Source organism: Canis lupus, chromosome 14, assembly GCF_011100685.1.
Source record: "Canis lupus familiaris isolate Mischka breed German Shepherd chromosome 14, alternate assembly UU_Cfam_GSD_1.0, whole genome shotgun sequence".
NCBI lineage: Eukaryota > Metazoa > Chordata > Mammalia > Carnivora > Canidae > Canis > Canis lupus.
This window is the reverse complement of record NC_049235.1, coordinates 40,411,446-40,431,110: the sequence shown is the minus strand read 5'-3', so window position 1 is coordinate 40,431,110 and position 19,665 is coordinate 40,411,446. Positions and strand designations below refer to the sequence as shown.

The 19,665-nt window shown below is 57.0% G+C and overlaps 4 protein-coding genes and 1 long non-coding RNA gene across 11 annotated transcripts in view; 4 read left to right on the top strand and 1 right to left on the bottom strand.

Annotated features, from left to right (window-relative positions):
• The first annotated feature begins 546 nt into the window (after positions 1–546).
• HOXA7 (homeobox A7) lies at positions 547–6,858 on the top strand. Of its 3 annotated transcripts, none has more exons than XM_038557184.1 (3): positions 547–780; positions 3,729–4,316; positions 5,315–6,858. In XM_038557184.1, exons 2-3 carry the CDS (start codon positions 3,938–3,940, stop codon positions 5,647–5,649), a joined length of 714 nt encoding a protein of 237 aa, XP_038413112.1. In that variant the 5' UTR covers positions 547–780; positions 3,729–3,937; the 3' UTR covers positions 5,650–6,858. The 3 variants fall into 3 exon arrangements, with proteins under 3 accessions (XP_038413112.1, XP_038413113.1, XP_038413114.1); XM_038557185.1 differs by lacking the exon at positions 547–780 and adding an exon at positions 2,385–2,576; XM_038557186.1 differs by lacking the exon at positions 547–780 and adding an exon at positions 3,172–3,257.
• LOC119866379 lies at positions 6,844–9,623 on the bottom strand. Of its 2 annotated transcripts, XR_005369607.1 has the most exons (3): positions 9,506–9,607; positions 8,967–9,073; positions 6,844–8,340 (listed from the first exon to the last, which is right to left on the bottom strand). It is a non-coding gene; the product is annotated as an uncharacterized LOC119866379 (long non-coding RNA). The 2 variants fall into 2 exon arrangements; XR_005369606.1 differs by having other exon boundaries at positions 8,967–9,623.
• Positions 7,717–15,280, top strand: HOXA6 (homeobox A6). Of its 2 annotated transcripts, XM_038557181.1 has the most exons (4): positions 7,717–8,346; positions 8,668–8,738; positions 13,162–13,423; positions 14,820–15,280. In XM_038557181.1, the coding sequence occupies exons 1-4, from the start codon at positions 7,992–7,994 to the stop codon at positions 15,077–15,079; spliced, it is 948 nt and encodes a 315-aa protein (XP_038413109.1). In that variant the 5' UTR covers positions 7,717–7,991; the 3' UTR covers positions 15,080–15,280. The 2 variants fall into 2 exon arrangements, with proteins under 2 accessions (XP_038413109.1, XP_038413110.1); XM_038557182.1 differs by lacking the exons at positions 7,717–8,346; positions 8,668–8,738 and having other exon boundaries at positions 12,788–13,423.
• The window catches only part of HOXA3 (homeobox A3), a 45,515-nt gene continuing 34,057 nt past the window's right edge, over positions 8,208–19,665 (top strand). For both annotated transcript variants that reach the window (XM_038557166.1, XM_038557162.1), the window contains exon 1: positions 8,208–8,346. The gene's annotated coding sequence lies outside the window, so the exon portion shown is untranslated. The remainder of the gene's footprint in view (positions 8,347–19,665) is intronic.
• Positions 15,093–19,168, top strand: HOXA5 (homeobox A5). 2 transcript variants are annotated; one of them, XM_038557169.1, is made up of 3 exons: positions 15,093–15,828; positions 15,985–17,688; positions 18,672–19,168. In XM_038557169.1, the coding sequence occupies exons 2-3, from the start codon at positions 16,794–16,796 to the stop codon at positions 18,920–18,922; spliced, it is 1,146 nt and encodes a 381-aa protein (XP_038413097.1). In that variant the 5' UTR covers positions 15,093–15,828; positions 15,985–16,793; the 3' UTR covers positions 18,923–19,168. The 2 variants fall into 2 exon arrangements, with proteins under 2 accessions (XP_038413097.1, XP_038413096.1); XM_038557168.1 differs by having other exon boundaries at positions 15,093–17,688.

The window sequence follows — 19,665 nt, the reverse complement described above, 5'->3', positions numbered from 1 at the left end:
ACAGCAGGGGCTGCTTTGATTGTTCTAAAAATAAATGCGATGCTTAAAATAATGATGATAACATCCTCGCTCCGGGCTAGGAGTTCACTTCGTGAAAGCTGCCGGTGCTTCTCTCGCCACGGAACTTCCTTGGCAGTGGAGCGGCTCAGGATGCGAGGAGGAGGGAGAGGACCCCAAGCTAGGCCCAGCCTATCCTGGACCGTGGGCGGGGAACACGCCCCAGAACCTTGCAGGAGGCGGCCGCGAGTGCGGGTGCGAGGATCAGCCCGTGGTGCTCAACAGTTTCAGAGGGAAAACGCAAAGCAAACAGAGAACCCCTCGGAGCACCCCGGAGCCCTGTGAACACGCCACGCGGTGTGTTTATTTGGGTTGTAATAGTCTCTGCCAAGCCCACAAAATGTTTACAACCTGCGTCTCCGCGCTGTACACGCTGTAAAACTGGGGACTGGATTTTGGCTGACATCTCCTGAGTGTTTCTCTCTCTCTCTCTCTCTCTCTCTTCTTCCTTCCCTCCCTCCCTCTTCTTCCCTCTCCTCCCTTCTTCTCCGTTTATAGACACACGTTGGTATTGCAGCAAACGTCCTCATTATATTTCCTACATAACACACACTATTTGACAGCATCTGATTGTAAGAAGGGTTTTATATAGCTTCCCCGAGAGCCGCCCGTGGTCATGTATCCAAGCTGCAGGTAGAAAGCTCAATTTATGTAACTACAAATAAATGGTGAAGGAGCAGATCGGTGGCGACCGCTTCTCTCCACCAATGACGGAGGCTTCAGGTAGGTGCCGGCGGGTTGGGATCCCAGAGGCCTCACGGACTGCCACGCGCGGGGCCTCCCTTGCCCTTGGCCGGCTGGTTGGCTGGGAGGCGGCTCTCCTGGCCCGGCTGCCTGGGAAGCGCTTCCCTGGTTAGCTGCCAGCCTTCGCTCCTTTGCACTCGTCGGGCATGGATTTGTCCCCGCGCCGGGACCGGGGACTGCTCAGTGGCGGAGGAACCGAGCGCAGCCCGCGCGAGGGGCAGGGGCGCGAGTGGAAACGTTAAGAGAAGCAAATCGCCAGCCGCCAGACTCCAGGCAGGGTCCCTGCGCTCCCCCCACCCAGAGCTGGGCTTGCATTCTTAGCTGGGCTGCAATATTGAGCAGTTTGGTAACAAGAAGCAAGGGAAACACACTCCGTGTGATAGGTAGGAACCCAGCTCTCCAGGAGAGCGGTGAGGAAAAAAAAAAAGTCTTTATGTAAAGACAGCTCGGCTGATGAGAAACCCGCCTGCACGTGCCTGCTCCATCCAGGCTGATCGTCAACGAGTATTTCTGTGAATATGATCACATATAACCCAGTGCATTTGTGTCTTTTCAGACAAATAAGTAGGAAAGCAATGGATCGAGAACACGAGATTAAGGAGGCCTTACTGAAAGCCTGACTCTGTCTGGCCTTTTCGTTTTAAAACCCTGCCACAGGAGGCGGGAGGAAAGAGAGAAGCCCAGAAACGAAAGAAAGGATTCGGCACCCGCGGGGCTCGGCCCAGTTGGCTGACTTGGGCCCGGAGAGGCTGAGGCCCTGACGGCAGTATCTGGATTTTCCTTGGCCCAAGCGGAGGGGCAGTGCGTCCTGCCAGGACCGTTTGGACCTGCGCCGGAAAAACCCAGGCAGGGATGAGCCTGTGGCGTGGGCTCCGAGCCCTCTTGGCTGGGATTGCGTTCCTTCTCGCGCTCCCCGAAATGTATCCCCACCGGGTCTGGGTCGTTTCACTTCAGGGCAAGGTTTTGCTTTAAACACCATCGCTGTCGGCTGCTCCAGCCGCCCGAGTCTAGACAGACGGCGGCGGCGGCGGCGGGGCCGGGTCTTTCTCTTTGCATCTTGCTCTGTGTCACCCAGGGAACAATTTATTGGTCTAAAGCTGTCTAATTCCGTCTCTTTGATCTCCTAGCTTCCTTGCTTGCTTCATCTTCCTTAAACTTTTTTAGGTTTTTATTTCCTGCCAGAAAATGATGCTATTTAGAATATTTAGTTTTTCTTCTCTTCCCATGTTACAGCCTCCATTCCCCAACTGAGACAAGCTATCATCCCGGTCCTCCATAAAGGGCATCCCCGGATATTGCCTCCCCACCAGCCCCAGTGCCCCGAGGGGAAACCAGCAGGCGCCCACCTGCCCGGACAGCCCCCACCTCTCCACCCACGCCCCTGGGCAGTCCGCTAGGCAGGAACTAGGGCTCCGTTGCATCCGGGTCTGAACCCTCTTGCTGCCTTTTGTGCTCCTGGGACCCCCTGAGAGGGTGCAGTGAACAGGGGCGGCCTGGACTCTCTGAAAGTGATGGGAAGTGCTTTGTACACAAGGAACCAAACTCTATAATTTAGAGGAGAATTTCCGGAGCAATTCCATTGTGAGGTCGGGTTTATGGTGTGCAATCGAGCTGAGCAGTAAAAGGCATACTGACCTGGCGGCTGGGCTTCCAGCGCGGCCTGAGCAGTTTATGAGGCGTTTAGGGGAAGGGTTCGCCCCACCACACTCCACGGAGCGGTGGGCGGCAGGGGCTTCGGCTGGTCCAACCCTGCACAGGGTTGGAGGCTTGGAAAGGTAAGCTCCATGCGTTGGGGGCCTGGATGGGAAGGAGGGAGACTATTATGTGTTCCCTTCTCTGTGAGCCAGTCTTGGAAATGTGAAGCCTCCAGAGCTGGGTGGTCTTTCGAGAAGTGTCCCCCTATTTTGTTTTGGGGGGGTCTCTAAAAGAAATAGAGATCCATAATGGGCTGAGGTACCCAGGCACCTGGGCCCCTCTTTCTCCTCTCCAAACTGGCTCTAAAGTGTGTATTGCTTGCTCCCAGGCACTCAAGACCAAGAGGAGCTGGCAGAGGCCCATGATTGGCCCTGAAGAAGCTTTCCAGAGAAGTCCCAGCTCTAGGGGTACCTGGAAAGGTGTGGGACCTGAGGTTCCTCCAGCCTTAGGGAAGGAGATTTGGTTCCCCTGGAGCCAGGGGGAACCAGAGGTTGCAGGGAGGACAAAAGAGGAACTAGCCAGTTCTTAGGCTGCCAGAGGCCAGCCAGGTGCCCAGCAGCGAATGCACAGAGCCTGCCAGGACAGCGGTGTCCAGGAGGAGGGAGGAGAACCCCACGTTAATAAATCTGTTGGCAAATGAGGCTCATTAATAGATAAATATTTCACTGCTTCCTTTAAGGCGGATAAACAGTGTGCCGCCGATTAAGGAAAGGAAGCTGGGAGACGTTGACTTTATTCGAACCACATGGTTCCAGTTTGTGGTGCGTTCTCGCTGCAGCTGGAAGCGACGCTGCGCCGGCCCCATCTGGATCACAGTCTAAATGGGCCTATTGCCCAGTGGACCTGGACGGGGGTGGGGGCCGTGGGGAGGATGGGGGGTGGAGGGTGGAGGAAGATGAGGGCAAAGAACCGATTTGCCCAGAGCTGAGATTTGCCCACGGGCTGCCGTGGGGCGGGCGGGTGCGCAGAGGGTAGAGACCCTCGCTAGGCTGGGTCCGGAGACAGGACGGGGGCGGGAGGGCCCGCAGGCTCGGTCCAGAGTTCGGTAACAGGCAAAAGGAGGCTGTCCCCGGCCGAGCCCGCGCAGCCTCCGCGGGCCAGGCGTCCAGGTGGCGCTGGGCTGAGCGCTCGCGCGGAGCCTCGGGGTCCCTTCCCCGCGGGACGCGCCGGACCCGCGGGGCGCGGGCAGATTCGTTGGCCACATATTTGAGCCTCTTCCCCTTCCATTCTAGGCTGCCGCGGGCCCCGCGGAGCAAGACCACCTGTGAGGGCTGCTGAGATTGGCGGAGGCGGTCATGTGGGCGGTCACGTGCTGCGGCGAGCTCCGTCCAAAAGAAAATGGGGTTTGGTGTAAATCTGGGGGTGTAATGTTATCATATATCACGCTACCTCGTAAAACCGACACTGAAAGCTGCCGGACAACAAATCACAGGTCAAAATTATGAGTTCTTCGTATTATGTGAATGCGCTTTTTAGCAAATATACGGCGGGGGCTTCTCTGTTCCAAAATGCCGAGCCGACTTCTTGCTCCTTTGCGCCCAACTCGCAGAGAAGCGGCTACGGGGCGGGCGCCGGCGCCTTCGCTTCGACCGTACCGGGCTTGTACAATGTCAACAGCCCCCTGTATCAGAGCCCCTTCGCGTCGGGCTACGGCCTGGGCGCCGACGCCTACGGCAACCTGCCCTGCGCCTCCTACGACCAAAACATCCCCGGGCTCTGCAGTGACCTCGCCAAAGGCGCTTGCGACAAGGCGGACGAAGGCGCGCTGCACGGCCCGGCCGAGGCCAATTTCCGCATCTACCCCTGGATGCGGTCTTCAGGTAGGCGAAGCAGCCGGGCGGGCGGGCGGGCGGGGCGGCAGCGCGGAGCGCGGGGCTGCGGAGCGCGGAGCGCGGAGCGAGGCGACTGCGAGCCGGCGGCCCCGTGACTCCTGGCGGCGCAGCCTTTCTGGTTTTAATTAGAGTCAAGGCGCCATAGCGTGGAGAGCCCGTAGCATTGTATGTAAATGAGGCTCATAAAACTTTTTATGACCCAATTAATGGGTTCGATCCTCGTAAATTTATTTAACTCCATTTGCCTTGGAATTTTAACATTTTGTTCGCTATTCTCTTTCTCTCTCTTTCTCTCTCCCTTTCTTCTCTCCCTCCCTCCTCCTTTTCCTTTCGGCCAGGCTCTCCTTTTTCAAAAGCAGGAAGAGCCAAACCCTCCTTCAGGCCAGGGCCCCTCTGACGCCCCTGTGCCAGGGGCCATTTAAAGGAGGGGTGGGGAACGAGAGAGAGCGGGGACGGGGGGGGGGGGTCGGAGTGCCCCAGGAAGGTCCGGGGATGGGGGCGCGGTCTTCCAGGGAGGAAAGGCGCCCCTGGAGTGCGGACTGCCCGAGGGTCACCCACTTGCCTAGCAAGGGGCGGAGGGGGGGGGGGGAAGCGGCCCAGCTCGCCTTTGAATGGCAAAAGCGCAGCGTCTCCCACTTGCCCACACTCTATATTTACAATTTCCCTTTGTCAGGGGGAAGCAGGACATTGTGGAAGCCTAGCCGGCTGGAAAGGGCGGTTGTAAAGTTGGGATTCTGCGCCTTTCCTCCTCACAGAGCTGCCTGCGCGTCTGGCACCGCAGTTGGGGTCTTCCGCTAACGCTCCCGCTCCTCCCCCAGCTCCGTTCGGGGGCGCGGGCGGAGGGGGGACGCGCGCCCGGGTCAGCGCTGGGAGAAAGGTGCAGGCTCTGGGACGGCGGCCTGGCTAATGCACTGTCCTGTCTGTGCCTCTGTTGGTTTATCTGTCCGTGTGTCCATGCGTCCGTGTGTCCGCATGTCTGCTCCCAGGGCCCGACAGGAAGCGGGGCCGCCAGACCTACACGCGCTACCAGACGCTGGAGCTGGAGAAGGAGTTCCACTTCAACCGCTACCTGACGCGGCGCCGCCGCATCGAGATCGCCCACGCGCTCTGCCTCACCGAGCGCCAGATCAAGATCTGGTTCCAGAACCGCCGCATGAAGTGGAAGAAAGAGCATAAGGATGAGGGTCCGGCCGCCGCCGCCCCCGAGGGCGCCGTGCCCACCGCCGCCGCCGCCGCCGCCGCCACCGCCGCCGCCGCCACCGACAAGGCCGACGAGGAGGACGAAGATGACGACGACGACGACGAAGAGGAGGAGGAATGAGGGGCCAAGTCGGGGCCCTGGCTGCACCAGACAGTCGGGAAAAGCGTCTTTAGAGACTCACTGATTTTATTTACAAAAGTGGAAAAAATAAAAAGAAAACGTAAAAACAAAAACAAAAACAAAAACAAAACAGTCCCCAACCTGTACCCATCTGCCCCATTACCCATTCCAGCTCCCATCTTTTCTGGACCGAGCAGCCGCCTAGCCTGGGTCCCCTTGGGGATCTCTCTGCCCCCAAGTACCCCCAGCAGACACCCTCCCTAACCCCAGTCGGACCAGCTCTGTGCTGGCACGGCTAAAATACTACCTAGCACAGGCCTCAGCGAGAGGCACCCCAAACTACCTATGGGCCCAGCCCCAGTAGGCCTCCACTCCCAGGAAGCCCCGACCTGTCCCCACACTGGCAAACACCCAGCACCTCCCCCATACCGACAAGGACCTGATCTTCTCAGTACTACCTACTAGTCCCAAACTACCTATTTTGTGCTCACTGGCTCGCCTGCTACCTAGTGCCGGCCCCTTCCCCGGCCAGGCCCCTCCTGCTTCTGCCTGGCAGCCTTGAGGGGTCCCTGAGGCTGCATGGAGAAGGCACTGGGGTCCGGGGACCAGGGTATTGGCTTCTATTTAAATTGAAAAATAATATATTTATTCCAAAGCATTCTAAGTGCTGCAACCTAGAATCCCTCCTTCTCTGGCCTGGGCATCCCAAGTTCAGGCCCACTACCCCCACTTCTGGAGGGGAGCATTCCCAAGCTAGCTGCAGATCTCTGGGTTAGCTTCTGCTTAGTAGGACTGCAGAGTTGCTCCCAGCCTCCCTGCACCTCCCCTGGCCCCCATATCCTACTGTCCAGCCATGTTGAATATATACACCCTGACTTTTCCTACAATAGCAAATATTGTATATTTGAACAAGATTTTTTTTGTCATTTATATAGTCTTGGAGCTCATTTGTAAGGCAATGTCTTGACTCGGGAAGGATGTGTTAATGGGGTGACTTTGTAGCATGGTGTGTTGTCTTGAGCTAACTTTATAGCTGGTGGGGAGAGCCATTGCCCTTCCCAATGCCCTTCATCTCTTGTGTTGTCCTGCGTCCCCCTTGTCCCTGTAGGCTCTAGCTTGGGGTTCCAGGAATGGGAAGGCACGCTTCCTGTCTTGCCCAGCTAACCGTGTTTTATGTAACAAAAATAAAGATGCTTGGTGACAAAGAAATGTGGACTGCTTTATACAGGGGGGCCTGGGAAAGAAAGGTAAGCATGACTGGAGAGCAAAGCCTGGCTAAGTCTGTATGTCCAAAGGGGCTTTGGAGAAGCAAAAGTGGAAGGACAATTGGGGTCCAAGTGTTGAGTGTCTATGTATTGGTGTATATGTGTGTCAAGTCCCTTTTGGTGTGGATTTGCATAGGTATGTGTGTACCTCTTTTGTATGTGTATTTTATGTATGTGTGTATTGCTACATGAGTCAATAATTTTATGTGATTCTATGTCCATAACTGAGTGCATGTGTTTCTGTGTGTAAATAGTTGCGTGTATTTCCGTGTCAATAATTGAGTGTGTGCTTTTCTGTGTGTCATAATTGTATATGAATTTCTCCAAAGATTTTCATCTTCATTTTGTGTGTGTGTGTGCACAGACATCTTCCAGATCTCTTGAAAACGGAATCTTCAATGGATATGTTATAGTCTATGAACCTCCCTAAAAAAAACCTCCACAAATTCCATGAGCGAATACAAAATCCACCTTTTCCTCTAAGGCTGCGGGGTGGGCTGGGTTAGGGGTATTACCCTGCCAATGATCCCGAATTTTCCACGAGTCCTGAACAGGGCCCCAAGCTAGGAGGTGGGATTCAGGGCCTCTGACGCAGCCCCCCGCCCACCCTGCATTCAGGCAAAGCCAGGGCGCCGGGCACAGCGCTGCAGCTGAGGGGTGTGGGAAGGGGCAGGGACCGCAGCCCCGGGCTGCTGCCGAGCCTGGGCTGCTGCCGAGCCTTGGCGGGGGCGTGCGGGTGGGCGCGGGGAAGGTGGAGGGTCTGGGTAGGGGCGAGGGCCGATGGGGACAGCGCAGGATAGCCTGAGCTGGGCAGGCAGGCGGAGACCTCGACTGCGGCCTCCTGCCTAGGTCGGGCCCGCTTCTTATTGCTCTTTTAATAAAACCCGGCCCAACTGGGTTTGTAAAACCTGCGGCCCCCAGTCGGGGCGGCCTCGGTGGTAAGATGGCGCCGGTGTAAGAGCTGCCTCCTCTTAGTGATGGGGAAAGGGTCATAAATCCGTTGTTGTTTATGAAAATTTACAACTTTGCAATACAACTTTATGAGTTGTTCGGCCCTTCCATTGGCCGCTGTCGGTCATGTGGATGGGAACCGTGAACATGAACTTTTTTATAATTTCCCTTGCGAGAATAGAGCCGCATTCTTTTGCTCCGCTCGGTCCTGCCTGCTTCGGAGCTCTGCCTTCCAGCCGGGCTTGGCTGCGCTTTGTCCGGCGATGGCGAGCCAGGCGAGGCCCTGGCCCGGCCCGGCCCGGCCGCTCCCGCTGGAGGTGGGGCGCGTCCAGTTCCCGGCGCCTCGGCGGCCGCTTTGCAACTCGCAACCTGGCTAATTTCCTGCGTCCTCTGGCACCAGGAAGGAGGACAATTCGTCTCCCCGGCTGCCCAAGCGACAGCTGTCAGAGGGGCAGGAGCTTCTGGGAGCCGCCATCTGAAGGTGAGACATGTGGGGAGACAGGAGCAAAGGTGGTGAGATGGCAGCCGCGCCGGCGGCGGTGGGGGGAGAGGGCACCCAGGGCGGCTTGGAAGAGGGGCACACTCACCCTCGCCCACACTCAGCGCTCACACTTGCCCCCCATCACGCGCGCTCGCACACACACACACACATACACACGAGCGCGCGCACACACGCGCACACACACTCCCTTTCTCTCGCCTGCCCCTGGCTCACCAGGGCGGTAATGCCAGCCTTCCTTCCGTGGCACAGCGCCCTGGCACGGGGCAGGAGCACTGAGGGCTTCTCTCTCCTCTTCCCCAGCGACCTTGCCGAGCCCCCAAAAGAAGTGGCCCTGCATTCTGCGTTCCCTAACCAGACTCTCGGGTTTGAAGGTTTTTTTTTTTTTTTTTTTCATTCATGACCCAATTGGCTCGATTGAAATCCCCAACCACCGGAGACCATTCTGGACCTGGGGAGGTGGGAAGAGGTGAGGGGGGGGGTGCAGAGGGAATTAATTGACATGCGTTTTATTAGTATCAACATAGCACCTTCTATTCGGAGGGACTAGGTTTGTGGAGAGGAAAGTAGAATGAGGGGGAAAAAACACAACAGAAACTTACTAATTCAGCCAGGTTCCTCTGCTGATTGCCTGCTTCCCTTCACTCGGTGTTCCGATGACAGAGGTGTCTGAAGCGCGGGGAGAGGGACTGGGTGCGTGGGTGGAACTCTGCGTTGGAGGAGAGGATGGGGTTAATTGGCTGGGTGTTGCTTGGCGGGAAGTTTCGGTGCTGAGAAATGTAGTGGTGTTATGGAGAGTGGCAGGGGCCGCAGCGAAGGTTGAAGGGGGGACGCAAACCGAGTCTGGGCGATAGGGGGACCCCCCACCCCCCCACCTCGGCGCAGCCGGCTGGCGACCGCACGCCCCACTTTCCGCGAGCGCGGAGGGGACCGTGGAGCCGCCCGGGGAGGAGAGGCACGGAGGGTGCCGTGGGCGTTGGCTTTATGGGGCGCGGTGGCACCGGCGGTGGCGTCGCCCGGGTGCGTCTCGGCCAGATTTGCCCCAGACGCTTCCTGGGACTGCGACCAGAAAGGATCCTGAGGTTCTGGGCTCGAGTTCTTTTTGTTTGTTTTGTGGCCTCGGTTGATGTTGTTTTCCCACCCTAAGACAATGCCTTGGTATGCATTAGAACGTCGAGACGCGGCCGCGGCCGTTTGGGACGGCCACCGGCGCCCCGGGTGCGCTCGGGGCGGATAAAGCGGCGCGTTTGCGTCGCAGGGCCGCGGGCTGCCTGACTGCGGCTGCCGCGGGCAGATTATTTATTGCGGCCGCGCCGGGCGCTCGCTGCTGCCACGCTGTGGCCGTCGCCGGGACCGACGCCAGCCGCAGCCCCGCGTCCTGCAGCCTGGCGCGACTGCTGCGCGGGCCCCTCAGAGATTCCCAAGCAGGCCGAGGAGAGGGGGGCAAGGGAGGACCCGATGGGCGGCCTCCCAGGGCCTGTCGGGAACCTCCCCCGCCTTGGCCACCCCTGACCAGAGCTGGACGCCCGGCTCTGCTCGGGTCCTCCTCCCACCCCCAGCGCCATGGAGACTGGTTGCACAGGCGGCCTGGCACGTCATGGCTGCTTCTGTCCAAACTGCGCGTCCCAAGGCGCCCCCGGGGCGCACGCTGGTGCGGGGAAGACGCCCGCTTTGGGATTTTGAGATCGGAGAGACCACTCCTGGTCCCGAGGCCTGCAGGCCTGGCTGGCCCTGAGGAGGATTGACTATGGCAAGAAAGGCGGGCTTTGGCGTCAGGCGAGGGCCTGTGACAGGCGGAGGCCGCACCTGTATGCTATGGGCTCTGGCCTGGGCTACAGATCCAGGCGGCCTGGGTGGCCCTCAAGGTCCCCCCCAACACACCGGCGGGCCGCTCTCCAGGCTGGCGGAGGTCGAGTGGGCAGCCCAGGGAAAGGGCGGACTGTGGGGCCCTGCACACCATCCAGTCCCCTTTGAAGAGCAGCTGAAAGGTAAGTGGACTTTCTCCGTGGCTTTGACCTAGAAGAGAGAGTCCTGGTAGCCGTTCTCACTATCCCAGGAGAGGCTCCCTCCAGCGTCTGGGGCTCCTATTCTTGCCTGAGCGGTGTGTGTGTCTCTCGCTCTGTTTCTCTCTCTCTCTCTCTCTCCATATATATAGGCACCTAATGCTGGTTGGAGAAATAAATTGGGCCGTTGCCAACATAATATGTACCAGCCTTGGCTAACACGTAGAGATTTAATTTATTTTTTCTATCTCAGTGCCTACAGAAGCTGGAAATACAGTATTTTTTGGCTCTTAGCTGAGAAATCAAATTCTGTCATTGTCTGGGGTAATTATTAGATCAAGAATCCAAGTCAAACCATGACAAATAGTAACAATAGTAGCATAGGTAGTAAACTGCCATCAGTCCCAATACTGTGTGAGACCTGGAGATATGAAACAGAAATTATAAATGTAAACATTTATCAACATCTCTCAACAGTTATTTTCGTCTTATATAATAATAATTTGTTTGAAATCACTGTCATCTGATGGTCTTGTTTAAGAAACAATAACTCAAACATGATTTTCTTTGGATCTAGCTTTAAAAATATGGTTTCCTTTAGAATTTTAACCTTGAGCTTTCATTTGCGCCTATCGTGTCTATTCCCTGAAGGAATTCGAGGGAAATGTTATATTCTATCTTCTCCTGCGGGGCCCTTCTTTATATATACACAGGGGAAACTTTCCCAGCTTGGATTGGTTTGGGACACAGGCAGAAGGCTTCTGGGTACAGCCCCCATCGGGTGGGCAGCAGCCACTTTCAGGGGTGCTCACGAGGTTCTGTGGGGGCCACCCGTAGTCCTGTAGTCCCGTCCTTTCCCAATTTTCTCCTTTTGAGGGAAGTGAGGGCAGGGGAAAAATTCAAAAAGCAAGGAAGAGATTAAGGAAGTCGTTGGCAGATCCCTAGGAGGCATTGGTATCCACCCCCCCAAGTCCTGAACCCCATCGGCCTGCATTCACCAGAATCTTACAGATCTTACAAGTATCCTCTGGAAATACAACCAAATTGTATAAATAGTTTTTCTTCAGCCTCCACAGAATTGAGGATTTTAAAGCTAATTCAAGGGTTTTACTAGCCCAACAAATACAGTTGTAAAAATGCCACTGGAAAGATATCACATTTTACAAAATGAGATTGATCCATGTGCTGTAAAAGTCAACTATCTGGAAGGCACACCTCTCAAGCAAGGGAAAGTAAACCAGGACATGCTTTTCACGTCCTGTCTGGGGAAGGCCAGGCCTGGGACCACGGTAAAAAGCAATGCAGAGGATTCCTGGAGCGGTTGAGGCAGCTCTTCCTGGTATAGGAGCAACTGCAGGCAGCAGACCCCCAACAGCCCCAGGAAAGGCAAGGAAGGGGTACACCCCAGGAAAGGGTGGGCTGTGGGACACCCTGCAAACCAAGCACACCAATGATCTCACGGCCTTGGAACATCCCAGCTTCCTTCTATGCCTGGCTGGGCAGAGACCTTGGGTGGCTGTGCCTCCAGAATGAGGACAGAGATTCCACATCTGGATCTGTCTCAGCTCTGAGCTGTCAGGGTGTCGGGTTGGCGAGTCCCAAGTGCTGGGCGAGGGGAGCAGGTCCCACAGCCGGCTTCCGAGCTCAGTCTCAAGACCACTCCTCTGTAGGTCCCTTTCTTGTTGAAAACAGTGGTTTCTGGCCTCTCAGCTCCTGGGTGCAGAGGTAGGACGGGGGATGCCCAGCTTGTGGGGTGCTTTGAGGCCACCCAGTCGCTGGCCATTGGAGGGGAGCCCGTCAGGACTCAAAGGAGGCGTGTTGTATGTGGGAGGATGGGGCCGGTCGGGGAAGAGGTTTGGCCGTATCCTGGTCAGCTGGAGGTGAGCCTTCCGCACCCGGCGGCGGCGGTGGCGGCAGCGAGGCCCAGGCCCTCGGTGGGTGTGGGGAAGGAGAGGAGAAAGGGATGCACCGATTGCTAAGGTGCAGGAGTGAGGAGCAGGGCGTGAAGGCCTGGTTTCTCACACCCCCTTCTCGAGCTCTGGAACCCGCACCCACGGGTAGGGGAGCGCAGAGGGAGGGGCAAACTCAGGGCCCTGCCGGGAGGGCAGGCCGGTGGGGAGCAAAGCCAGCGTTGTCACCGCCCCTCCGGGCGCGGGGCTGCCAGGTTTCCTGTTTGGAAAGAAAAACCAGCAAAATCCGACCAGGCAAGAAGGGGAGGAGGAAGGAGCGGGCCTGGCGGGGCCTCTGCGGCGGCCCGGACTCCAGTGCCCCTAGCCCGGCCCGATCCGCACGCCCCTACCCGGGCCGTGCCCGCCGCCGGCGTTCGGGAGGAGAGCCGGGCCGGCTGGCTGTGCGCGCCCATCAATCTGCCGGGCCGGCGGCGGGCGGGCGGGCTGGGGGCTGTTTGTAACTTTGCTGCCTCGGTCGCCGCGGTCCCCGGGGAGCGGGCTCCAGCGCTCGCTCCCATTGGCCGCCGCCGCGTCAGCTGGTGCGATTTGCTGCTGTCGCTTTTGGCGTTCGGCCATCCAGAAACAAACCAGTTCGATGACTACTAATAGTTATAGCCAGATGTACTAATACACAACAAATCACAGTCCTGCAGAGGGGCGCGCAAATGAGTTCCTATTTTGTGAATCCCACTTTCCCCGGGAGCCTGCCCAGCGGCCAGGACTCCTTCTTGGGCCAGCTGCCCCTCTACCCGGCCGGCTATGACGCGCTGAGGCCCTTCCCGGCCTCGTACGGGGCGTCGAGCCTCCCGGACAAGACGTACACCTCACCTTGTTTCTACCAACAGTCCAACTCGGTCCTGGCCTGCAACCGGGCGTCCTACGAGTACGGGGCCTCGTGTTTCTATTCTGATAAGGACCTCAGTGGCGCCTCGCCCTCGGGCAGTGGCAAGCAGAGGGGCCCCGGGGACTACCTGCACTTTTCTCCCGAGCAGCAGTACAAACCCGACAGCAGCAGCGTGCCGGGCAAAGCCCTCCATGACGAAGGCACCGACCGGAAGTACACGAGCCCCGTTTACCCCTGGATGCAGCGGATGAACTCCTGCGCGGGTAAGGCATTTCCCTGCAGCCCCCCCAGGAGAGTGGAGGGAGACGGGGAAAGGAGGAAGGAAGGCGGAGACAGAGAAAGTAGAAGGAGGAAATAGAAAGAGAGGAGGAAAGACTGAACAAAGTTTCTTTGGCTTTTTTAAGAGATTAAAAACAAAAACAAAAACAAACAACCCCAACCCATGCCCAGTGAGGCAATCAAGCTGTGGCCGTGTGAAGGCTCGGCACTAGTATCCTTGTAAGGTGACACCTTAGGGAATCGAGAGGGGTCACTGCCACTCTATGTGAGACTCAGTGACAGGGGCAACCTGAACAGAGAGCTAGGCTGGGTGGGAGGGAGTGCCTGCCCACACTTCACCCTGGTAATAACACCCTGCTCAGATCCCCAAGCAGAGATGGCCTTCTGCACCCACCATTGATAACTCCCTTTCACTCCCCAACCCCTCTCCTTTCTGCCTTTCAGAAATCCATATAGATTAAAGGCTCTCACTAGTGTCTCCCTAAAGCCTTGGAGGGCCACATCCCCAGCCTCAGGATTTTTTCTCTTTCCCCTCCCTCCCCTCCTCCCCCTTCCACTCAACTGCTCACTCTTAGCCAACTTGTGCCTCCTTTTGAGGCCCTGCCTGAGTCTCACACACCCAGCTTGGGGGGGGGGGGGAGCCCCCCACCCATGGGCTCCTTTGGCACCAGAACAGATAGCCCATCACAGTCCTACATTTCCAGAAACCCCAGATGGCCCATCGCTCCATCCCTTTGCCTCTGGTTTCCGAAAACTCGACAGAGAATCCTTGGAGCAGGGCAGAGCCTAGTGCAGATTTTTAGACTGATAGTGTTTTGCTTTAAGATCCACTTTTTTTTTTCCAAGAGAGTGCTGTATTTCTCAGAAGGGCCATACAGTTTGGGGGAGTTTGCAAAGATTTGAGAGGGCTAACCATTTTTCATCTTCCAAAAAACCCCCATGTTGAGTCCTGACATGTGTGGCCACAGTAACACCTTCACAGAAATCCGTGTGTGAATTCCTAGGGTCCAACCTACTTCCAGGGTTCCGCACCCATCCCTTCCAGACACACACAGACTACACTCCCACAAAAGCACAACTCAGGTACCCTGAATTAAGCAGCTCATTCTCTTATTTTGCTTGTAATGGTTTTCTGACTGAGCAGATTTTCCAAAAAAACAATAACTTCTCACTCCAAATTGTTTTAGGTGGAAAACATCTCGCTTGGTAGGAAATAATCTTCTCCCATCCGGCCGGCTTTTGGCCTTAGACATAGCGAAAGAGGCTGGAGCGGAGGCGAGTGGGCTTCCAGTTTAGAGGCCAGGGGCGCGGGGCGCGGGTCTGACTGGTTCGGCTGCCGGGATCCTGGCTCACCGGGCGCCCGGCCATTTCTGCCCGCAGGTGCTGTGTATGGGAGTCACGGGCGCCGAGGCCGCCAGACCTACACGCGCTACCAGACGCTGGAGCTGGAGAAGGAGTTCCACTTCAACCGCTACCTGACGCGGCGCCGCCGCATCGAGATCGCCAACGCGCTCTGCCTCACCGAGCGCCAGATCAAGATCTGGTTCCAGAACCGCCGCATGAAGTGGAAAAAGGAAAATAAACTCATCAATTCCACACAGCCCAGCGGGGAGGACGCGGAGGCAAAGGCTGGCGAGTAGACGCCTGGGCAGGGACCAGGCCAGCGCCGCAACCTCCCTCGGCTTTGCCCCCTTGCCTTCGCCTGCTCCCCAACTTTTCTCCCCCGCCTGCTCCTCCGGGGGGCTTCCGCAGCTTCAGGGGAGTTGGGAGCTTTGCAAACGCCTGAGCATTTATTTCTTACCAAAAAAATAATAATAATAATAATAATAATACTACACACAGCCAATCCCAGCGGTGGAGCAGGGCGCACTGCACACACAGTCCCGCTCTCCAAGGCTGCCCTAGCCGGCTCCGGATCCCGGGGCGCGCCCCGAATTCGTCCCTGGCTCTTGTGCTATATTGCGCCTTTGCGTGCTCCTGAGCTCGGGGACGCGGGATTGCTGGAGAGGAAAGAACCCGGGGCCGAGCCCCTTTCGGTGGGTGTCTGGGCGTTTCCGCCTCGGTCCCTCGCCACCAAGTCCCGGAGGGTACCACCAAATCGACTCGGGCCACTGGAAAGAGGGGGCCTAAAGGCCGGGGCCCCAGCACTGCAGTGGCATTCCAGGCCGCTCCTAGACAGGAAGAAGCGTAAGGAACAAAGGGGGCCCTGAGACAGCCTAGTCTCTCGGCCCCGCGCGCGCAACCGTCCGTGGAAGAGAAGCAGCCTCAGCCGAGCCGCCGCAACCTGGGCGCGGGTGGAACTTTACAGCCCCCGGAGAGCCTGGGCTCCCGAAGGCTCCAGCTCCGGATCCCGGACCCCGCCTCCGATGGTGCCTGCGCTGCTACCAGGGTAGCTTTCAGGACCAAAGGAAGGGGCTCGGGGCCATGGGGCAAGAGTCCTGGTTTCCAAATGTGCCAGGGGTGCCTGCGACGCTCAGCCTCCAGCGGGAAGTCCCCACCCCCCCATGCCTTTCGGCTATATTCGTGATCTACTTTCGTCTTTCAGGACCCAGGAAAATACGAAGCTACTAGGCACTGGCACGAAATGCTTCCATTAGCACCCTCATTTTACTCCTGGAGGTCTAAGCAAGACGCTCATACCTCGGCCCAAGGATCCCCAGCCTCCAAGCAGCTTCTGTGGCTGCGGGGAGGCTGGGCCCACTGGCTGGGTTCACAGAGAACCCTCCGACTTGGGGCCCGGCTGCCTCCAGGAAAGGGACCTGGTGGTGAAGATTCTCCGGATTGGATACTTAAAGCAAATCAAATAGCGAACTAATGACACGAAAACCATATTTACACGAAAGAAAAATCGACTCCGGTTATAAAAGTGTATGGAATTTGACCTCGCCTCGGAGAAACACTACACAAAAGCTATCTTTAATAGACGCCTGTCATTTAAGAGCGGCAGGGACACTGTCCCTCATGCACTCACAGAAAAACAGAGCCGTAATTGTAGCTGCTGCTGCGGGCAGGATTTATTTCTCCAATTGGCTAAATGGCCTCCCCCCTTCCCCGAAGGTGATATCTGTATTTTCAAATTTCAGAGCTGCCGGCACGACGGGCAGAACCGACCCCAACCTCGACACAAAAATAAGAGGGGCTGCACAGCGGGGAAATAAAGTTGTTGTAAATAAAATCCAAGTCACCATCTCCCCCCAATCCTCTGCATCCTCGCCGGGCGCGCGATCGGCAGCTGACGGCCTCACAATTGGTACATCCTAATGGAACTGCGAGGGAAATGCAATAATTTTGCCATAATGGGCTGTAACCTCAATTCGACCCCGGCCCTTGCAGCCCTGGGTCGGAAGCGGAGCGATGCGCCCTGCCTCCAGCGGGTGGCGCTCGAGTCCGACTGAACGGCGGCGGCGGGTGGCGGGCACGCGCCTGCGGCGCGCGCGCCACCCCTCTCGCCTCCACCCAACTCCCCCATTAGTGCACGAGTTTACCTCTAGAGGTCATCAGGCAGGATTTACGACTGGACAACAAAAGCACGTGATTCGAAGTCGTACCCCATATTTGGGTGCCTACGTAGGAGGGAACCAAGTACATGTCCCAGTCATTTCCATAATTCATCATAAATTGTGCAAGGGTGCTATAGACGCACAAACGACCGCGAGCCACAAATCAAGCACACATATCAAAAAACAAATGAGCTCTTATTTTGTAAACTCATTTTGCGGTCGCTATCCAAATGGCCCGGACTACCAGTTGCATAATTATGGAGATCATAGTTCCGTGAGCGAGCAATTCAGGGACTCGGCGAGCATGCACTCCGGCAGGTACGGCTACGGCTACAATGGCATGGATCTCAGCGTCGGCCGCTCAGGCTCCGGCCACTTTGGCTCCGGGGAGCGCGCCCGCAGCTACGCGGCCGGCGCCAGCGCGGCGCCCGCCGAGCCCAGGTACAGCCAGCCGGCCACGTCCACGCACTCGCCTCCGCCCGACCCGCTGCCCTGCTCCGCCGTGGCCCCCTCGCCCGGCAGCGACAGCCACCACGGCGGGAAAAACTCCCTGGGCAACTCCAGCGGCGCCTCGGCCAACGCCGGCAGCACCCACATCAGCAGCAGAGAGGGGGTTGGCACGGCGTCCGGAGCCGAGGAGGACGCCCCCGCCAGCAGCGAGCAGGCGAGCGCGCAGAGCGAGCCGAGCCCGGCGCCGCCCGCCCAACCCCAGATCTACCCCTGGATGCGCAAGCTGCACATAAGTCATGGTAAAGCCAGCCTTTTTCTAAATCCACGCGGCCGCGGGGGCGCGGCTCTCGGTCCCCCCTCTCTTCTTTACCGCCCTCTCTTCCCGTCTGTCTCCTGGTCTCGCCTCTCCCAGCCCTGTGGAGTCTCTCCCCGCCGTTCCCTTCCCCTGCCTTCCTCCTTTCACCTTCTCTTCTCTGCAGCGCCCAAAGCTCGCAGACGGGGAGGGATGGGGGTGGGGGAGAAGGGCCGCTGGCCAGGCAAGTTTAGATGTTGAAACGGGGGGGTGGGGAGGAAAAATCCCATATCGAACCCCAGCGCCTCGGAACGCGCTCCCGGGTCAGGCCAGCCGAGCAGGGCGCAGAGAGGTAGAGGATGGCAGTAGGGGCCGTGAATTGGGCTTGTCAGGGCGGATAATTTATGAGGAGGGCTACGCTGGGGAAACAGCGTTACTAATTAGAGTCCCCGAAAAGGGGCTTGGGGGGGGGGAATAATCGAGGCGAGAGCCGGCGGGATTCTGAAGTTTGGGAGCAGAAGGGACAGCAGAAAGGGGAAGAAAAAGAAAGCAGGCGCCCCAAGCGTGCAGGCTGGAACAGAAGGCGGCTCGCGGGGCTGGAACTTTAGGGGAGGGTGACCTGGAGGCCACTTGGGCGCTCAGGAAAGGGCCTTGCTTCCGTGGGTTTCTGAGAGGTGGGCTGCCTGGGAGGGCAGTGCCCCGCCTCGGGACGCCAGGGGCAGGGCCAGAGGGCAGGAGAGGGGTGAAGGAAAGCCGGGCGATCCTCCGGGACGCGGCTCCAGCCTCAGATGGGCCGATTGTTCCCAGAGTCCAAACTGTATTGTGTTCTCTCTAGAAAGGAAGAGGGAAGGAAATTCGGGAGGGGTGGGCCGGCGAGCAGGGAGGACTTGTTGAGCGTTTCTCCCCCGCTCCCTGCTCAGGACCCCAGCTCGACTTGGGCACCCGGGGGCTGCGGAGTTGGTGGCTAAATCGCTGACTTTTCTGTTGCAGACAACATAGGCGGCCCGGAAGGCAAGAGAGCCCGGACGGCCTACACGCGCTACCAGACTCTGGAGCTGGAGAAGGAGTTCCACTTCAACCGCTACCTGACCCGCCGAAGAAGGATTGAAATAGCACATGCTCTTTGCCTCTCCGAGAGACAAATTAAAATCTGGTTCCAAAACCGGAGAATGAAATGGAAAAAGGATAATAAGCTGAAAAGCATGAGCATGGCGGCGGCGGGAGGGGCCTTCCGCCCCTGAGTATTTGAGCGTTTAAAGTACTGAGCAGTATTAGCGGATCCCGCGTAGTGTCAGTACTAAGGTGACTTTCTGAAACTCCCTTGTGTTCCTTCTGTGAAGAAGCCCTGTTCTCGTTGCCCTAATTCATCTTTTAATCATGAGCCTGTTTATTGCCATTATAGCGCCTGTATAAGTAGATCTGCTTTCTGTTCATCTCTTTGTCCTGAATGGCTTTGTCTTGAAAAAAAAAATAGATGTTTTAACTTATTTATATGAAGCAAGCTGTGTTACTTGAAGTAACTATAACAAAAAAGAGAAAAAAACACACAAAAAAGTCCCCCTTCAACCTCGTTTAGTGCCAATGTTGTGTGTTGCACTCCAGTTGTTTAACTGTGCATGTGAGTGGAAGTATTCCTGTCTCAATAGCTCCAAGCTGTTAAAGATATTTTTATTCAAACTACCTATATTCCTTGTGTAATTAATGCTGTTGTAGAGGTGACTTGATGAGACACAACTTAACTTGTTTGACGTGTAGTGACTAGTGACTCTGTGACGAAAACTGTGACTCCGAGCGGTGTGTCCCTGCGTGCCTTTGTAGGACCCTTTGCACGAACTCTGGAAGTGGCTCTCCTAAGCGCAGCTTCAGTGATGTATGTTTTTGTGAACAAAGTTACAAATATTGTCCGAGTCTGGCTGTTTAAGCAAACTGTGATCAGCTTTTTTTTTTTTTTTTTTTTGTATTTGTTTTTAAGGAAAAAAATACT